General features: G+C 36.8%; 2 protein-coding genes across 2 annotated transcripts; one reads left to right on the forward strand and one right to left on the reverse strand.

Annotated features, from left to right (window-relative positions):
• Positions 1 to 608: 608 nt before the first annotated feature.
• LOC584774 (TAR DNA-binding protein 43) lies at positions 609 to 7,471 on the reverse strand. The gene is made up of 6 exons (XM_030987019.1): positions 7,042 to 7,471; positions 5,745 to 5,926; positions 4,511 to 4,666; positions 3,478 to 3,672; positions 2,403 to 2,547; positions 609 to 1,704 (listed from the first exon to the last, which is right to left on the reverse strand). Exons 1-6 carry the CDS (start codon positions 7,304 to 7,306, stop codon positions 1,127 to 1,129), a joined length of 1,521 nt encoding a protein of 506 aa, XP_030842879.1. The 5' UTR covers positions 7,307 to 7,471; the 3' UTR covers positions 609 to 1,126.
• A 1,564-nt stretch (positions 7,472 to 9,035) lies between these two features.
• Positions 9,036 to 15,123, forward strand: LOC584756 (caltractin). The gene is made up of 5 exons (XM_030987020.1): positions 9,036 to 9,317; positions 9,864 to 10,012; positions 10,866 to 10,973; positions 12,366 to 12,469; positions 13,947 to 15,123. The coding sequence occupies exons 1-5, from the start codon at positions 9,180 to 9,182 to the stop codon at positions 14,117 to 14,119; spliced, it is 672 nt and encodes a 223-aa protein (XP_030842880.1). The 5' UTR covers positions 9,036 to 9,179; the 3' UTR covers positions 14,120 to 15,123.
• Positions 15,124 to 17,801: the final 2,678 nt, after the last annotated feature.

Raw genomic sequence — 17,801 nt, forward strand, 5'->3', positions numbered from 1 at the left:
CATACTTTTTTTCAATGCCTTGTCACGATCGCAAAACTTTCCCTTTCAGTTTTCACAAAGACCCACTCCTCAGAAACTTCTTGGCAGGGCATATCTTGAAACTTCAAAATGCTGCACAAACTCTACACATCTTCGCACAGCTTGTGCTCACAGGAAATGCTCATATCTTTTACTTTTCAGTTTTCACTTATTGCAATGTACTATGTAAGTTGTCTTGAACTGGACTAACTCAATTCATTTTTGCACATATCGTGCACACTTCTCTTTGCAATGTAAGTCTTTAAACTTTCAAATGCTGCACTGGACACAACTCGCCCTTGCTCATTCATTTTCGCGCTCACTTAAACAGTTTTATTTTTTCTTGATTTTCATCTTGCTCTCTTCTTTATCACTCTGGAAACGTCACTCAAAGTCACACCTTTCTCCAGCGCATTAACAAACTTACCTTTGAGTGACGGTGTCCTTCTGACTTACGAAGAGGTATGCTTTGCCGTTAAGACTGCATCGCAGTATCAGTGACTTTAGGTGGCATGAAAAATGAGATAAGTTCACTTAAAACTTTTAAAAGTATGGTAAAATACTTATCTAGACAACAGCAGTCATTTCCAGTCGAGTCCTTAATAACCAATAACGATACTCAGCTTATGGAAGGTTGAGAGGTAGGAAAAATTGATTCTCCCTTATAAACATACACTTTATTTGTTTAAAGCCATAAGGGCATTAACTTTACATAAATGTATGGGAGTTTAATGTCTTTCTGGCTCTCAGCGCACAAAGTGTTAGGTTGGTTCGGGAATTTAAAACTAATTAGCGTTTAAATAGAATACAGTTTTCAAAATGCACATACATCCTTAAAACATAAGGTATCATATTCCAGAGTTGAGTCTGTCTGGATTCTTTACCCTATCCCCATCATTATTTTTAAAAAATAAAAAGGAAGAGGCAAGAAGGAAAAAAATGGGAGCTTTCAAATTGCTGGATCAACATACTGTTCATGTACATGGACATAAGGACAGGTAACATGTACATGGGCAATATTTACATCATCAATTCTCAGACTAAAAATTATCGATGAGAAAACTCATCGTACTGTACAATCCTTCACTCACATCCATGGAGGGTATACCTACCAACCCGTTGACTTAGTGAAATACTGTCCCCCTGTTTCTCCACTTTGAGGGGATTGGCCACTCCATGATTGATTCGAGTAACCGACGTCACTCGCTGAGAGTCCTTGGGCACTTGAGCTGCCTCCTCCTCCACTACCACTTCCGGCCGTGCCACTGTTACTCGATCCACCACCACCCGGCGTGCCAGCCTGGCCGGGCCCCCCAAGCCCTCCCAGCATGTTACCCATCATACCAAGCCCCGCCTGGCTCAGAGCGGCTGCTAGCACAGCCTGGTTGAGTTGCATCTGGCTGAGGTTACCCTGTCCACCGGATCCGCTTCCACCACCTCCACCTGCCCCAGATCCACCCCCAGCAGAGCCCCTGTCCATGGGACCGTGTCCGCCCCCACCTCCGCCTCCGCCTCCGGGCCCGTCCCGTCCCCCGTCACGCCCTCCTCCAAATCCTCCGCCCCCGTAGCTTCCTCCTCCTCCTCCTCCTCCACCCCCGCCCCCATAGCCACCACCCCCTCCTTGCCTGAAGCCACCCCTGTCACGATTGTAGCCACCGCCGCCGCCGCTACCTCCTCGATGGTATGCTGGAGATAAAAAAAAAAACGAAATTGATATTTTTTCAGGAAGAACTTAACATCTAGTCCAACTGGTATAATTCTATTACAAGGTTCTCATTTATTTAACCTTCTTATAACTTGAAATAGATGATGTTATCAATTCATAAAAGAGAATCTTGAAAATTGACATCGTAACATGCCAGTACTATCCTTTGACAATGGAAACTTTTTGTACTTTAAATTGAATTGTAATATATATGTCTTTTTGTTTAATCATTCATTTGTGTATAGTGACTTTCGATATCATATTTCTATATATTTGTTCCAAATTCTGGAACCCTCGGTGGAACAGCGCCACCATGTGGTGAATGCTGGGTTGGGCTATCCAGCCGTTTATCTCTAATAGTATGTGTTCATAATGTGTAACTTTTCAATTATTGTACTTCTTTTTTATACTGAAATAAATTCAAATCAAATCAAACATCATCTGACCAGCAGCGAACCAATTTTATTGGCCTATGTGGGACTCTTCTTACAGGGACTGCTGGTGTGACCAGCTATCAACAATTATCTGTTGGTACCTGAACTGGCTTTTGTTCCCAATTGCACAATATATAAAACAACAACAACAAAATGGGACACAAAATGTAATACCTTTAACAAACATTTATGAAATTCATGAAAATAGTCCACTTGTTGACTATTTATGGAGTGATAGTACTTACAGTCCATGTTATTGCCATATCCACCTCCTCCTCCTCCGCCATATCCACCACCGCCTCCTCCGCCACCATCACCATAGAAACGGTCTCCTTCCTTGCCCATCATGCGTGCCTTTGGTTCGGCTCGGTTGATGTACACACTGTTACCCTGTAAGAATTGAAGAGAAAAAAGAAGAAGCATGAATTCAGTGTGAAATAAAAACTATCAGTACAAGTTCTGCATGAGAAGAAACATTTGGCAAAACCCGGCAAGTGCACCTCAGGAGATTGGTAAAGTAATCTTAGACATACAGCATAAGCGTCTCCTGGGGTGGACTTTCCGGGTATGCTCGGTTGTGTACAGATGTTTCTTGACTTTAGCATTAGCATACAGATTGTGTGATTATTGTGCGCATTGCCCACTTTCCAGACACCCAATATACCCTTTTCACAATATTTCACAAGAGGACCCCCTCCAGTTAACACCTTTATGGCCTCTTTTGGGGGAATCCTACCAAGTACCAGGTACATGCTAAGTCTGCTAAAGTCTGTTTACTGCGCTACTGTAGAAACAGAATGGTTGCTTACTTTTTAGGTCTATCTGGGTAGCTAAAAGATAATTTTTTTTTCAGGTCTTCTATCAAAATATGCTTTTAGTACTCAAGAGGTTAAAGGCATCATTTAACAATGTTAAATCTGAGATGCACGGCCCTTCGAGTTATCAGTGTCTGTGATATGGTGTAATATTGAAGCCCTACAAAAATTGTGATTAAAAATGATCAAGAAGTGCCTCAAAAAAGTAAAAATCTTTGAGTGACCGGTTTTACCATACTTGTTTTTCCCAATAGACTGTAGTGTTATGAAAACCGTTAGGAAAACACAAAATTTTGTTTCGATTTCCAATCAAAAATTTCTTGATAATCAGACAGGCGATCGGCTTGTAAAAGTCATAGGGTTCCTGACTGACCTAAAGGTTTATAATTATCATTGCAGCATGAGCTAAATCCAGGATTTTGTTTCAGAATCTGAGACAAAGTTACAGGATCCCTCTAAAAACAGCCTTTCATAAGCCATCCATTTAGCATCATACTCTGCTTACCTTGATGATGAGGTCTTCACCCACGATCTCATCAGCATCCTTGGAGCTGTTCATTGTCACAAAGGCGAATCCTCTGAACGGCTTTGGGATGAAGACATCGACCACCTCGCCATACTTGCTGAAGATGTCAAAGAGATCTTCCTTGGTTGTGTCTGATGTCAGTCTTCCAATGAACAGCTTCTTACGACTGGGTTGCTGTGAGAAAGGAAAGAAAGAAGTGGCAATGTGTGAGAAGTGTGTACTTTCTCAACTCAAACTTTTTTCTCCTGGTAACAGAGTTTTGGAACTTGATTAAAAGATATGATTAAAAAAATATATAAACATCTTATTCAAATTGCCTAAGATAAGCATTTAAAACATTATTGTGTAACCTGATTTCCTTAAAAAATAAAAAAAAGTATTTCTTAGATTCACAAAGTAACCTCTGATTGCTTCAATGCACATATTGACCCAAGATATTTTCTTAATAAGAAAATTCAAGTCATCAATTATGACCTGGGCAACTTTAAAAATAGACTGTCACATACAAGTATATATATTTTTCCTTTTGTTTCAGATTGGTCATGTATTTTTCTCCTACTTTAAAATGTGCCTTTCCGAAAATAACGTTGTGGACCAGTGGATATGTCACTGGACTGGTTTACATGGTTCGCAGTTTGAGGCACTATACCATCCTTTGCAAAGGTACTAATCTACATTTTCCACTCTCCACCTAGGTGTAGTAAGCAAGTGCTTGAATGAATTAAATCTTTTAATGCTTTTGGTACCTTTTAGGGAAGCTGGTCACCTTGAGCATCCCCTGGGATGGATACGTGTGCAATATACATGTACAGTCAAACCTGTCTACAGCAACCGCCCAAGGAAAACACAATAAGTGGTCTTTGTAGAAAGGTTCCTTTAGTACATGTTTCAATGAGAAACCATTTTCAAGGGAAACAAAAAATGTGGTCCTTGTAGACAGGTGGTCAGTAAAGAAGGTTTGACTGTACATTTAACTGTAGCCATTATGATGAGTAAAGTTCTGCAAACATACCACTGCTCCACCTGTGTTTGGGTATTTGACCTCGCACCATCGACTCGAGAGGTCAATCTTATGCCTCTTCTCTACCACGCCTTCCTGGGAGTCGACGTCCTTGTAGCGGATGAACCCAAAGCCCTTGGACTTTTGAGTGACGGGGTCTCTCTTCACCTATAGAGGATCGAACAGGAAAACATGTCAGTACTAGGTGAAGGGCATGTTTAGTCCATAAAGGGATGGGAAACCTGTGATTAATACAAAGGCTTTTTTGCAACAAACTATCATTACTTCTAAGCTTGTGAACATCCCACTGGAACGTAAGCCTTTCTAAAGCCTTGTCAGCTGGATGTCTGAAAAGTTGTGGTAATCAAAATGATTTCTGGCAGGCTCAAATTTCTTACTCCTACTTTAAAGGTATTACAAAGTTTTGGTATGGGATCATGAATTTGGTTCAAATTAACATATTGAAAGCATATGCGTTCCTACAATACTCATTGATCGTTGTCCCGGTTGAAATGGAGTCTAAAGTTATGAAATTATAAATAATAAACTCTGTATGTTGTATAGCTCCCTCTCAAGGTCAAGATATTAAATTAGCTATGAAACAATGTTTCTTGACTAAAATCGACCGATAGCTATTCCCGTTTGGAAATTATATATCACAACTACATATTCTGAGATTTTCATGGTCGCAGCTACCATTTTACGGCCGTAGGCGCTATTTGAAATTTATCAAAATTTACCGGGAGCACCGGTAAATTTTTATATTCAATTTTTCTCGAAAACAGAAGTGTTTTAGGGGTTAATTTTTTCAGTGATTATAATACATCCACATGGGCATCCAAATATATCAAAATTGTAAAGATTCACTATCCACCCAATTTTCAAAATTTCCCAAAACTTTGTATTACCTTTAACACTGCCCTAGATCTACGGGTCAATATTCCTTGTCTTGGGGAATATTTTACAATTTGGAGAGGAGCATAACTTGGTGGGTTTGGTTGTTTGTTTAACTCCTAAGAAAAACAGCAATTGCAGATTATAACAATAGGTTAGCATTGACATGCATATCAACATCATCAATTTGTGGTAAGAGAGTAGTGGGTACAGAGTTTTTACCAGTGCATTTTAATACTGTTCAAGCTAAATGCTAATGACATCGACAAGTCTGGGGGCAAATTCTACCTGACAAACGTACAACAGTCACAGCATGACAGCAAGGCTGAAAAATATGTCAAAATTGACTCACGTGTGCCATCAGAAGTTCACCATACTTTCCAAAGTACTCCTTCATCTCTTCATCGGTAGTGTTGTAGTCTAAGCCTAGGACAATCAGGTCTACCGTCTTGGCCTCGATCTTTCTCGTCTTGCCAACCGGGTTCTCCCGGTTGTCTTCACCTTTCCTCTTGTTCTCTGATGAGATCGATTGCTCTGATAGAAAAAACAAATACATGTATGAATGTTGGAACCAATGCCAACAACTTTTTCTAGGAGCTTCATTCATATAAATTTAATCTGGAAAAAAAGGTGATGCAGGCCTTGAACTTCAATATTTTTAGGGCAAGGCCACTTTTCTGTAGGGCACATTCCTATATTATAAGCATAAATAGGAAGAATTGCAAAGGGCACACATAATCTCCAAGGCCAATGAGAGGGGCATTGAGGCCAATCAAAGGGGCATCCAAGGCCATGGCGGCCTTGGATTAAGCCCTGTGATGTGATCCACATATGTCTACTCGTATTTTAATTAATTTCAATGTTTAACTGGCAAATCTTTATACAGGTAGTCTACTTTGTACAAATTAGGCCAAGTAACAAAAATAACATGTTTCTCTTCCGGACTTCTAAAAAAATTGGAGGAGGCAGGGCATTATTTACTAGTTTTTTACCAGAGTCTAGGCCTACTTTCCAATTTTTTGCTATTTTGTTCCAAAATGTCTGCCAAGCAGTCTGTACGCAGCAGGATATGCTAATGAACAAAAGGAACAATTTTATTATTCGTCTCCCAAGCTCTCCCGATTTACGGGATTTTACGAGAAATTAACTCTCCGAACGACTGAGCTGTGATCATGGTGATTGTGCAAGCCATGACTTGATCTTGCAGTCCAATAAATAGATCTAATAATCTTTTCTTTTTTTTTGGGGGGGGGGACCTTAATCTGACATTATTTGACAAAGACACGTTGGATTAAGGAAGCTGCTATTTCAAAAAGTTTATTTTGCATGCATTGAAATTAGTTTTATTTCTTTGCTGGATCCCGAGTCCGAGTTGTGACCTTCACTTCAAGTTCATTCATCTATTAGTATTATTCGGTCATAAAAATTAAGTTATCAGCATCAGCATCAGTATACGGAAGTGTGAGGTGATCCTGTTGAAACTTCCGGTCGTTTCATTGAGTGGTGCTTCGTTCGAAAAAGAACCTTAACTATTTTTGCTCGCATGGCGGGTGGACGCACAAATAAATTTTATGGAAGCATTTGGTGCTGAGAGGAACTATGAACTTGTGAATATCTAAAAAGGCTTCATGAAGAATTTCATGTCTTACCTAGAACTATTCCCTTTGGGAAAGTAGCAACGTAAATGAGATCTTCCCAAACGCCATCTGATCGCGGAGCATACACACGCTCGTCAATCACACGCAATCCACGGATGCCCTGGCTCTGCGGGTTACGGTACTTCAGGCCGGTAGCACTGGGGAACTGGGCGATGATTGTTGATAGCATGATGGTCCCATCTTGCTCGACAGGTAGTTCAATAATGGAGTCCGGATCGGTCTCATTTTCCGTTGCAGCGACACGAATAAAATCCATGATTTATGGCTATAAAGTTTCTCTGGACAGAGAGAACAAAATGTTAGAAATTTCTCTTCACTAAAGAAGCTAACAAGAAAAAAATGTGGTGGCGACCTTACCGGCTTTTCTCAAATTTTCAAAACCAATATGGACGCGATCAAACGTACCACGCGAGAAATAAGTGGACAGGGCCAGCTACGGTCAATTAACTTTAGTCTAGTGATGCAGACCTAGTTTCAGTTTTTCCTGTTTCTTTTAATTTGCACAACATTTCCCCCGGCATTTCCCCCACCGTGAATCTATAGAGAGATTTGATTTAGTCTGCAAAATATAATGTTAATCGGCCACAGATCAAAATTTCATTAGCGTAACAAACAATGAAAGAATGAAAGCCAGACAAAAATGTTCGACCGCCAAAGTAGTGAAGCTAGAGTTTCTTGAACACGATTTTTTTTTTCACAGTGGCCCGTTTTAGGTGTAGGCTATACAAGTACAATTTATATATATATATATATATATATATGCCTAATTAAGAAGAGAATTGTGAGTCCCCCTCTCATTCCTAGATACACAGTGAATTCAATACGTTCTTGGTGGACCAAATAAACTATCGATGTAGCCATGCAAGCAATATGAAACAGAATATGGCAATACAAAAAAGATGGAAATCCCAATAAAGATTTGTTTTTTGAAACCTTCGTTCCACGAGTTGTATCTGATTTTAAACAATTTTGATAGATCTTACTTTATATCAGCCATGTCTATAGATAATCATAAAACCTTTCATTGTAAATTGCCAGTTTTATCTTGTCAACTTAAGTTATAGCTTTCTGTTCTCTTGTATGTAGACGCAGTGCACAAAGCATACATGTTATAACTTGATTATCATGATTATTGCATTCAATACAGTATATTCAAAGTATAGTTTTATAGAACTTTATTATTCTGAAGCCGGGGTAAGATATCAGGGCCCTGCTCAGTGCGCGTGAGATTGCGTGAGATCAGTATTATACTGCTGAGGTCACCATTTTCATTATTATCATTATTATTATATGTTTGTGACATTTGGATTACTTATTCATCTCTACATATTCTCATTTCTTAAAAATCAAGTAACTGAATTGACGGCTTTTCAGCTTTTTAATCTGTATGAATCACGTTACATGGACTATATAATTGTTAATTATTTTGTATACATAATAATGCTTCCTCCAATTGAATACACACACACTCTCTCTCTCTCTCTCTCTCTCTCTCTCTCTCTCTCTCTTTTTTTTCTTTCTCGCATCCATTTTTGTACGGGGGAGGGGCTCGATCGAGCCTCCCCCTCTTTCCTCATCACCCCCCCCCCCCCCTTTATAATTATAGTTACCGACCGTTACCGTTACTGCCCAACACCGATGGACACAATGGAGCATAATTCATTCTTCTTTTTCTCCTTTTATACAGGACTCATATATAAACTGATGAACTTATAAATTGATCCCTAAAATTGCATTAGATCTACCATATAGTGTGTAAGAGTTTTCTTATTCAAAATAATATATTTCAAAGGCCTAGTATCTCAACCAGTTCCTTGAATGTTAAGGGGTCTTCGAGAGAAGACAATTTCCTTTGTTTTGGCCTGAAAAGTTCCTCCCAGTGATCGGCCGACCCCCTTTGTCCCGAATGAACGCTCCCGGTATAGATTTATCTCAATTCTTTAACACACATTCGGGGAAAGCCGATACCCTATATTGTGAAAGAAAGGAGTACATTCTGATTTTTCACAAGGGGGTATCAAGAGCGTCCTGTCGCCGTGGTGTTTGCATTGATGCACTTGTCGCAATAAGTTTACAAGTGGATCAAGTTATCGAAAGTAGCTATCTGTTGTTTATCTATATCAAACAAAATGCCGGCTAAAGTAAAGAAGAAGAGAGCGAAGTCAAAGTCGCCAGGTTCAGCGGAAGAAAAGAACAGACCACGTCCAGATCCTATTCCACCACAAGACTTTGGGCCAGAAGAACCCAAACCATCACACCGAGAAAGTGTAAGTTTGTGGTGGCTAAATTGGCTACAGTACAAGAATACTTAGTAATAGAACAGGTGCATGTATTCTGTAAATGCGTGGTGGACAAAATTACTATGATGTACTCATTATTACCTTAATGTATAAACATGAAGGAAGACAGAAATATATATTTTTGTTATGGTGATATAATTTTTACTATTATTAATGTGTGTGGGTTTCAAGTAAAAGTATTTGTAATGGAATCCCCTTTCATAAGGAAAATTCTTAGTATAGACTAGATCTACATGCAATTTATGTACATGTGTAAAGGTAATCTTTATTTAATATTGGTATTAGTAAAATGTGTGCCCTTTATACTAAAGCATTTCTTTGCAGATTAAAACATTGACCCATTTTATGTACACAAATTATTTGTGTTTGTATTCATCTTTTTAATGTAATTTCTATTTGGTGGATTTATAAAATGTATGAGCATTTCAGTTTTAGATTTCAAAATGTAACATATGTAGCATTTACTTACAAACTTATATCCTTTTTGCTCTGCTTATTTGTATGCCCCTTCAGCTTCAAAAGGTGCTAACCGGAGACCGAGTCGATCTCCAGACCAAGGAGTTCATGGGATGCAGAATATCCACCAAGGTTTTTGAACAGCTCACGACGCATGAGATACGCGATCTCAAGACTGTCTTTGATGCCTTTGCTGATAAAAGGGGGTAAGTTGAGTTTACCCACCAACTACTGAATTATTTTATATCCATAGACTTTAAACAGGGGCCAACCGGTTCCCATAGGCAATCGGTTAAGGCGGTGGCGTAGATGGGGTTGGGTGGGGATAGGTAAAGGGGCTCAATGATCCCTCCCCCCCCCCAAAAAAAAAAGGATGGAGAAAAGAAAATGATAGAGAGGAAAAAAATTAAAAGAATAAGAACAAGAAATCCAATGATATAACTTCAATTTCTCACCCTTGTTGATTATTTGATTTATTTTTATTTCATGCATCTAGAAGACCAATGCTTATATTACCCACAATTAGCCAGCTCATGTACTGTTATTTTTGATTAAATAATTAATTAACGGTCACCATGTTTTTTTTTAAAGTGGAGCTGAATTGGTATGATTGTATTGGCTAAATTTCACACATTTTGGGGTCTAAAATTACCTTCGCAGCAATTTTATGTTCTAAAAGGGCACTAAATGTCATAAATAAGAATAGGAGCAATAACCATGCACTTTGAGGGCATTTGTGGTCTGAAAACAGAACTCAACTATCCCTTTAACCTTGTCTGTTGTTTTCAGTCACAAAATCACTGTTTGCAGTTCCCAAGTATGTTTCCTCTCAAAAGTAAACTGATTACCTGTATTCCCCCTTCTCCCCCTTCTTTCCATGGAAACTATATGGATGTATAATTTTAACCTAGGTACCCATTTTCAACATTGTTTCAAAATAGACTCCATTTTTTTTTTAGGGGGGTTGGGGGGTATGAAATATTGTTTTCATTTTTGATATTTTTTGTTGTTGATTTTTTTGGATTTTTTTAAAACTCTTCTCTTTTTTAATTCACCTAGGATGATTCGAGCTGACCATATCCGGAGAGCCATGAGATCCCTTGGGTTCAAAGTATCCAAAACAGAAGCGGTTGCCATGGTAGCTGATATTGACCTTGATAGATCAGGGTAAGTGTTCTCTCCATGAGACAATCTCAGATTTTTCCTTTTCTTTAAAGCCCCACTGCACTACTTATAGCTACTTGCGACCTCTATATACCTAACAATGCCCAATCGGTGACCATCGGTCCCCCATGATCTTTTTCTGATATTAATTGAGAGCTGATTTGATGAGATAACCACCTGTCAGTGACCATGCAGGGAGGTCTAATCCTTCCTGGCCAAACTAGTGCAGAGGGGCTTTAATACAGTCCATGACAAAGTTGTTTGTATTGCTAGGAGTTGGTTCTATAAGAACCTCTAGCAATGCCTTTTGAATGTCACAGAACGAAGCATGGAATTAATTTTTTGAAATGCTAAAGCGGCGTAATGGCAGCCATGCTAAAGTCGGGGTAATAAATGTGGAGCACCAGGAGTTTCAAGTCTGACAGATATAAGAGCTATACAAGAACCCATCATTATTATTACTGAAACCATTCTGGCAGATTCCTTGCAATGTATCCTGAGCAACATATCTTTCATCTAATTTATTTTCTCCAAAAATGACAAATATCTTGATTTAACCATTTGATAGTTTATATAAGGATTAAAGATAAAGTTGAATTCTGGTCATGCGATTGCATTGTGAAAGAAACGGTGTGGAATTGACCAGAAAAGGTTGATCAAGACTTTGTGTGTATTGCAAGGTTCTGGAATCATCAAAATGATAAGAAATTTGGCCAAGTCTTGGTAAAGTTACAACACTGTACACAGAAAGATGTGTATGGGACTACACGAAAGTGGCGTAAAAATCCCACCCCCGAGTTTTACGATGTTATACATGACATATTTAGAATATAAAGGCATTTGAAGAGCCATGCTTTTCAGGGAACATGTCTTATCTGATGTTCTTCCACACTTGCATAATAAGAATGATGACGCTCACAAATTATTTTTCACCTCTTCCCAGAACTCAACCTTCTCTTTAACTTTAAAGGAATGGTCAAATCATGGGATTTTCAATGTTGAATAAAATAAATGGATAAATGGCATCGGGTATATGTGCATGTTTATAGTATGGGACACATTCCCCTTAACTGCCCTTCTCTTGAACAACATGTGTCTTATCTTGCTAGCTAGCCCTCCTGCCTCTAGTAATTATAACCTTGCAAACATTGCAGTTTGAATATGGTTGAAATTTTAATGTCAGCTTTCGCATCAATGCCCTTTGGGTGAGTTTCATGAATGAATAAATAAATATAAACCTTTTTTATAAATACTAAATGGAATTACAAATGGATTATATCAACTAAGCAAACAAAAAGCAAATAGAACAAATAGGGAAACATACATGAACATTGTCTTTTTCTGTATTTCTTTTGTAAAACAATTCATATACGGGTACATTATCATTTTCTTCAGGACCATCGACTTCAACGAATTCCTCCTTTTCATCATTGACAAGCAAGGCACAGCTAGAGATGTACAGGCTGAAATATCACAAGGATTTAAAATGATGGATTATGGTGAGTTTTAGAAAATTTTGAGGTGTCGTGGTCCGGTGGATAAGTCGTTGGACTGTGGATCACAGGGTCCGTGGTTCAAGTCCCGCCACGGCACTATTGTCCTTTGGCAAGATATTAATCTACATTTGCCACTCTCCACCCAGGTGTTAAGTGGGTACCGGTAGGAAGGAATTCCTTGGATGCTGTGAGCGCGAAATCAGCTGCCTAGCAGAGCCGGGGTTATAGTTCGAGCTCCTGGAGCACCATGCAAGGTGGATATGTTCGCTATATAAATATCCAATATTATCATTATTATTATTACACATAGTTGTATTCCGTTTTAGTGGTACTGTCTCCCTTGTACTACACTAAGATTTGTTTAAAAACAGTATGATTTGATTACCCACCAAAACTTTGGATAAGATTTAACGACAAAAATAGATGGTGATACTTATAGGATGCTTCATTGTTTTTGAATAGATGCTCAAGGTAAGATAAATTACATTTAATACAATGTTTAACAAAATTATAATGGGAAAACATACTATCTGAACTTTTTGTAATGATCGCTACTGAAAAAAGTGAAACACACGTATCCAATTCTTAGGTGACTTTTTTTTAGAAAATTTTTATTCCTCACTTACAGTACCCCACTAACTTTAGGAGTTTTACAGGGCATAAGTATTCTTAGCACCTTAGCATTATTTTTTAAATAGATTATACATCCTTTTTTAGAACAAGGAATACAAAGAGATGTTTTTTTTTTGTAATGATAAAGGAAAGGTGCATGTAGCTGTTTCTTTGCTCTGAAAATTATACCAGTTTTGACCATGAATGTGAAATCTTAAGGCTTTTGTGGAAGATACGTAGGAAGGTACATGTATGTTGTATTCAGTGGTGGCTTATTCCACTGATCTGTAAACACACACATTTAACTCTTAAAGGTATTACAAAGTTTTGGTATGGGGTCATGAATTTGGTTCAAATTAACATATTGGAAGCGTATGCATTCCTACAATATTCATTGATTGTTGTCGCGGTTGAAATCGAGTTTAAAGTTATGAAATTGTAAATAATAAACTTCTTATGTTGTATAGCTCCCTCTCAAGGTCAAGATATTAATTTAGCTATGAAACAATATTTCTTTTCTAAAATCAACCGATTAGCTATTCCTATTTGGAAATTATATATCACAACTACGTATTCTGAGATTTTCATGGTCGCAGCTACCATTGTACGGCCATAGGCGCTATTTGAAATTTATCAAAATTTACTGGGAGCACCGGTAAATTTGTATATTCAATTTTTCTCGAAAACAGAAGTGCTTTAGGGGCTATTTTTTTTAGTGCTTATAATACATCCACAGGGGCATCCAAATATATCAAAATTGTAAAGATTCACTATCCACCCAATTTTCAAAATTTCCCAAAACTTTGTATTACCTTTAAAATGGCAATTGACAATGACAAAATAAATCATGGCTTGCTTCAATCCACAGATAACACAGGTAAGCTAACACTGGACAACCTGAAGCGAGCAGCCAAGGAATCGGGTGTGAAGTTTACAGAGGCCGATCTGAGAGAGATGGTCGAGGAGGCTGATAGGAATGGAGACAACATGGTAGATCTTCAAGAATTCTCTACCATCATGCTCAAAACCAATCTATTCTGAAACCAATTTGTTGCACTAGATTTGTCTCGTAAAGCCCCATTGTACTACTTATAGCTACTTGTGCCCTCTATATAGCAAACCATGCCTAATCAGTGACTGTTGGTCCCCCATGATCCCCCTTTTTTCAATGTTAATTGAGAGCTGATTTGATGAGATAACCAACTGTCAGTGACCTTGCAGGGAGGCCTTATCCCCCTGGCCAAACTAGTGCAGACAGGCTTTTTAAAGCCCCACTGCACTAGTTTGTCCAGAACATAAGACAAAGGGGATCACGAGGGAACAATGGTCATATAGAGTGCGCAATTAGCTACAAGTAGTGCAGTGGGGCTTTAGTTGTGAGAAATATTAACAGAGAACTGATACTAGCTTGCCTTTTGCTAAAAATTTGTGATTTTATTATCATCAGGCCAACTATTCCTTGGATTTAATTTATATGTCTCACAGAAATTGAGAGGTACAATATAATTTCATGTTTATTTTTACTCTAATCTTTTCTATAGTAGTTTTCTTAAACTGTCTGGGATATCAAGAAAGCCCAAAGTTTTCCCATTTTCACCGTGAAGTGCTTGTTGGCTGTTTTTTAACAAAAGGAATTTATGACTATCAAAATCAGACAATTCAAAAAATGCACCTTCTTATCTTTCTAATGAAGACAGTTACATTTTTAAAAATGTAATAAGTTTAAGTAATATTGCATTATTGTCACATTTTGTGAGGGTTGATTTCATGGTATTGAACCATAGAGTGATGCAAAACATATGTTTCATGACCAGCTGTGTAAACAATTTATTAAAAATTTGTTCCAATTTTTTAGAGCCGTGCTTCCTTTATGCTGTTTGTAAACATATAAATGTATTTATTGTATATTTTGTATTTACATAATATCTTCCACATATATCAAAGTACTGGTATTTTTTAGGTACATGCATTAACTGTCAAAATTGTAATTATCTGTATATTTTTTTGTAATGTATAAAAGAGTGTATTAAACGTATTTTAGAAATCCATTTCTAGGATTTATGCAATTTTTTGTTTGTTTTTGGATTTGAATATACAAACTTTCACATAATATATATCACATACATCATACAGGCACTCAAACATTCAACATTTTGCAAATATATATCTGAACAATATTTAATTTTAATTAAAAATTTCAGAAAAAAGACACTTTTTCGTTTAAAGTGTTCAACAATATTTTATTTCTGATTATAAATCTCAAGGCAATCTCTGTTGGTACAATTATTCAGATGTTTCACAAATGACAAAGTACAGTATGAAAAAGGATATACAGTCAGGTATACATACACAAGTAAATTGACCTTTGAACTTTAAACAGAGAATAAAACAGTGCTGTGTTAATAATTTGTGTGTGCATTCAGCTATCCGAAACATCTTATGAAATAATATGATCTGTATGAAAGTGTCAGATCAAATCTTAACCCAAAATGAAGAGCACTCTGATCCAGTATAAACATTTGAAAGTGTCAAGTTTTAACAGGACGTTCATGAGATATCCAATGTGATTGTTCATGTCAAAGTTCTTACTAGAATAAGCCAGAACCATAATGAATTCCAACATTTCAATACTGTGCTTTTTTGATAATCAAATGCTACATTTCATAGGTTCAGTTCAATCTATATGCTTACTGTATATAATAACATAATAAACTGATTTTATCCAACTTCGGTTTTAAGATCTAACCCATTGGAACGGATGAGCCGTGTATAAACTCTATGAGGATGATAGAAGTTTGGAAGCAACCAGTTTAATACCACATTTCCTAAATACAGCTATTCTACATAGATTTGATTTCTCATTGTAAATCAATTTACCAGTACCACTTTGCACAACATCCCTAGAGAAGAATGGTCATGTAGGCTTATGATAAGGCAGACGTACATGTACCTTTACATATTTATGTGATGAACGTTTTTAATATCAAACAAACAACAAAGAATTTTTTTTTAAATCATTAATTGTCATTGTATCACTCTTCTCATGACAGCATTTACCACTGATAAAGATAAAGTTTACATGTACAGCAATCAAAAGAAATGAGTATTCCAAGAGAGTGTATATGTATACCACAATATCATCTGCATATCATCATTTTGAAATGTAACCACCTTTCATGACTTGAGTCAAAAGACATACTGTATATGGTGTTACAAAATATCTCACATCTTCTATTAGCTGTCACTTTATCATTTTTCTCAAGACAGTATTTTATCATTGATACAGTTTACATGAACAGTATTAAAAAAGAGGCTTGCAATATTACAAAAGAGTTTAATGTAACATCATATGTAAACCACAATTATCTTCTGCATATTAACTTTTTGAAATGTAAGCATTTTCTCTGTCATGACAAAAATCAAAGGACATACTGTATATGGTGTTACAAAATATCTGATATGTCTATATACAGTCGTAAATTGTTTTTAATAATACACTGTGGAAGATGACAATATCACTATCTATTTACTAAAAATTATGAATTGAACTCAAAGCAGTTTAAAATTTTCTTATTTTCTACGTTTTCCCTGCTCAAATTGGCAACAATTAATCTTTTATTCCACTCCTTCACTTTTAAGAAAAAATTCTATTAAATGAACAAATATGAAAGAAAATTGTGAAATTTAACCAGAAAAAATTGCCACCTAAATTTGTACATGAAAATAGTGATTATATATTTTACAGCATGTTGCCAATCTATAGACTTCAAGAAAGTCAATTCTTTATTTATAAACAAAGTAAAATAAGAAATATCAAGCAACACTAGTTATCCTTAATAGAAATTATTCCATTTCATCGAGAAAAAAAAAGTTTAAGTATTTATTAGTTACAGTGAATAAAAAGGGGGAAAGAATACAACAGAATCAATCATGCAAACCCGACCTCAAATAAAGAAATGACTAACGAAACAATTGCACCAAGATGTGAAAGAAAGCCCTTTCCAATATTCTACTTTATAATAAACAAATTATACGATAAGATAAAAAATTAAAAACAATTCATGCAAACCTTTGATACAAGTAAATTCATACATTCCGCATACACATCTTCATATATATTAACATGTCTTAATTGAAACTGAACAAAACAGTGTGAGAGGAGGCTATTGACAGAAAAAAACAATGTGAAGGAGAGAGCATGTATGGAGGGGAGAGAGAAAGAGAGAGGAGAGACAGTGAGAGAGACAGAGAGAGAGAGAGAGAGAGAAGGGGGAATAGAGCGAGACGGGCAGAGATAGTTGGATAGGAATGAGAGGGGGTAATATAAAGTATGATGGTGAAGAAAACGATAACAACAAATCAATATTATCTCTTAAGATCTGCCCACCATTTTCAAAAATATTTTAAATCCCAAGATGAATTATTTCTCTTCATCTTCCATTATAAACTCAGCAATGAAGTCTAACAGTGATGACATGAAAAAAAGAAGGAAAAGAAAAAACGGAGGTTTCAAACCCCATATTTGACTCTTGGAAGTTATTTTTTGATCAATGTTAGTTAACCTAGTTGTACAAATGGGGAAGAATCCCATTCCTAAAAGCTTGATCAATGCTCAATCTTTGACCAATATCAGTCTTTACAATAAAATAAACAAATATAAAACATCCTAACTTCAATACAACCACAAACTTTGCCTTTCACACACCACCTACCATAAATTTTG

Source organism: Strongylocentrotus purpuratus, unplaced genomic scaffold (genome assembly GCF_000002235.5).
Source record: "Strongylocentrotus purpuratus isolate Spur 01 unplaced genomic scaffold, Spur_5.0 spur5_scaffold_16, whole genome shotgun sequence".
NCBI lineage: Eukaryota > Metazoa > Echinodermata > Echinoidea > Camarodonta > Strongylocentrotidae > Strongylocentrotus > Strongylocentrotus purpuratus.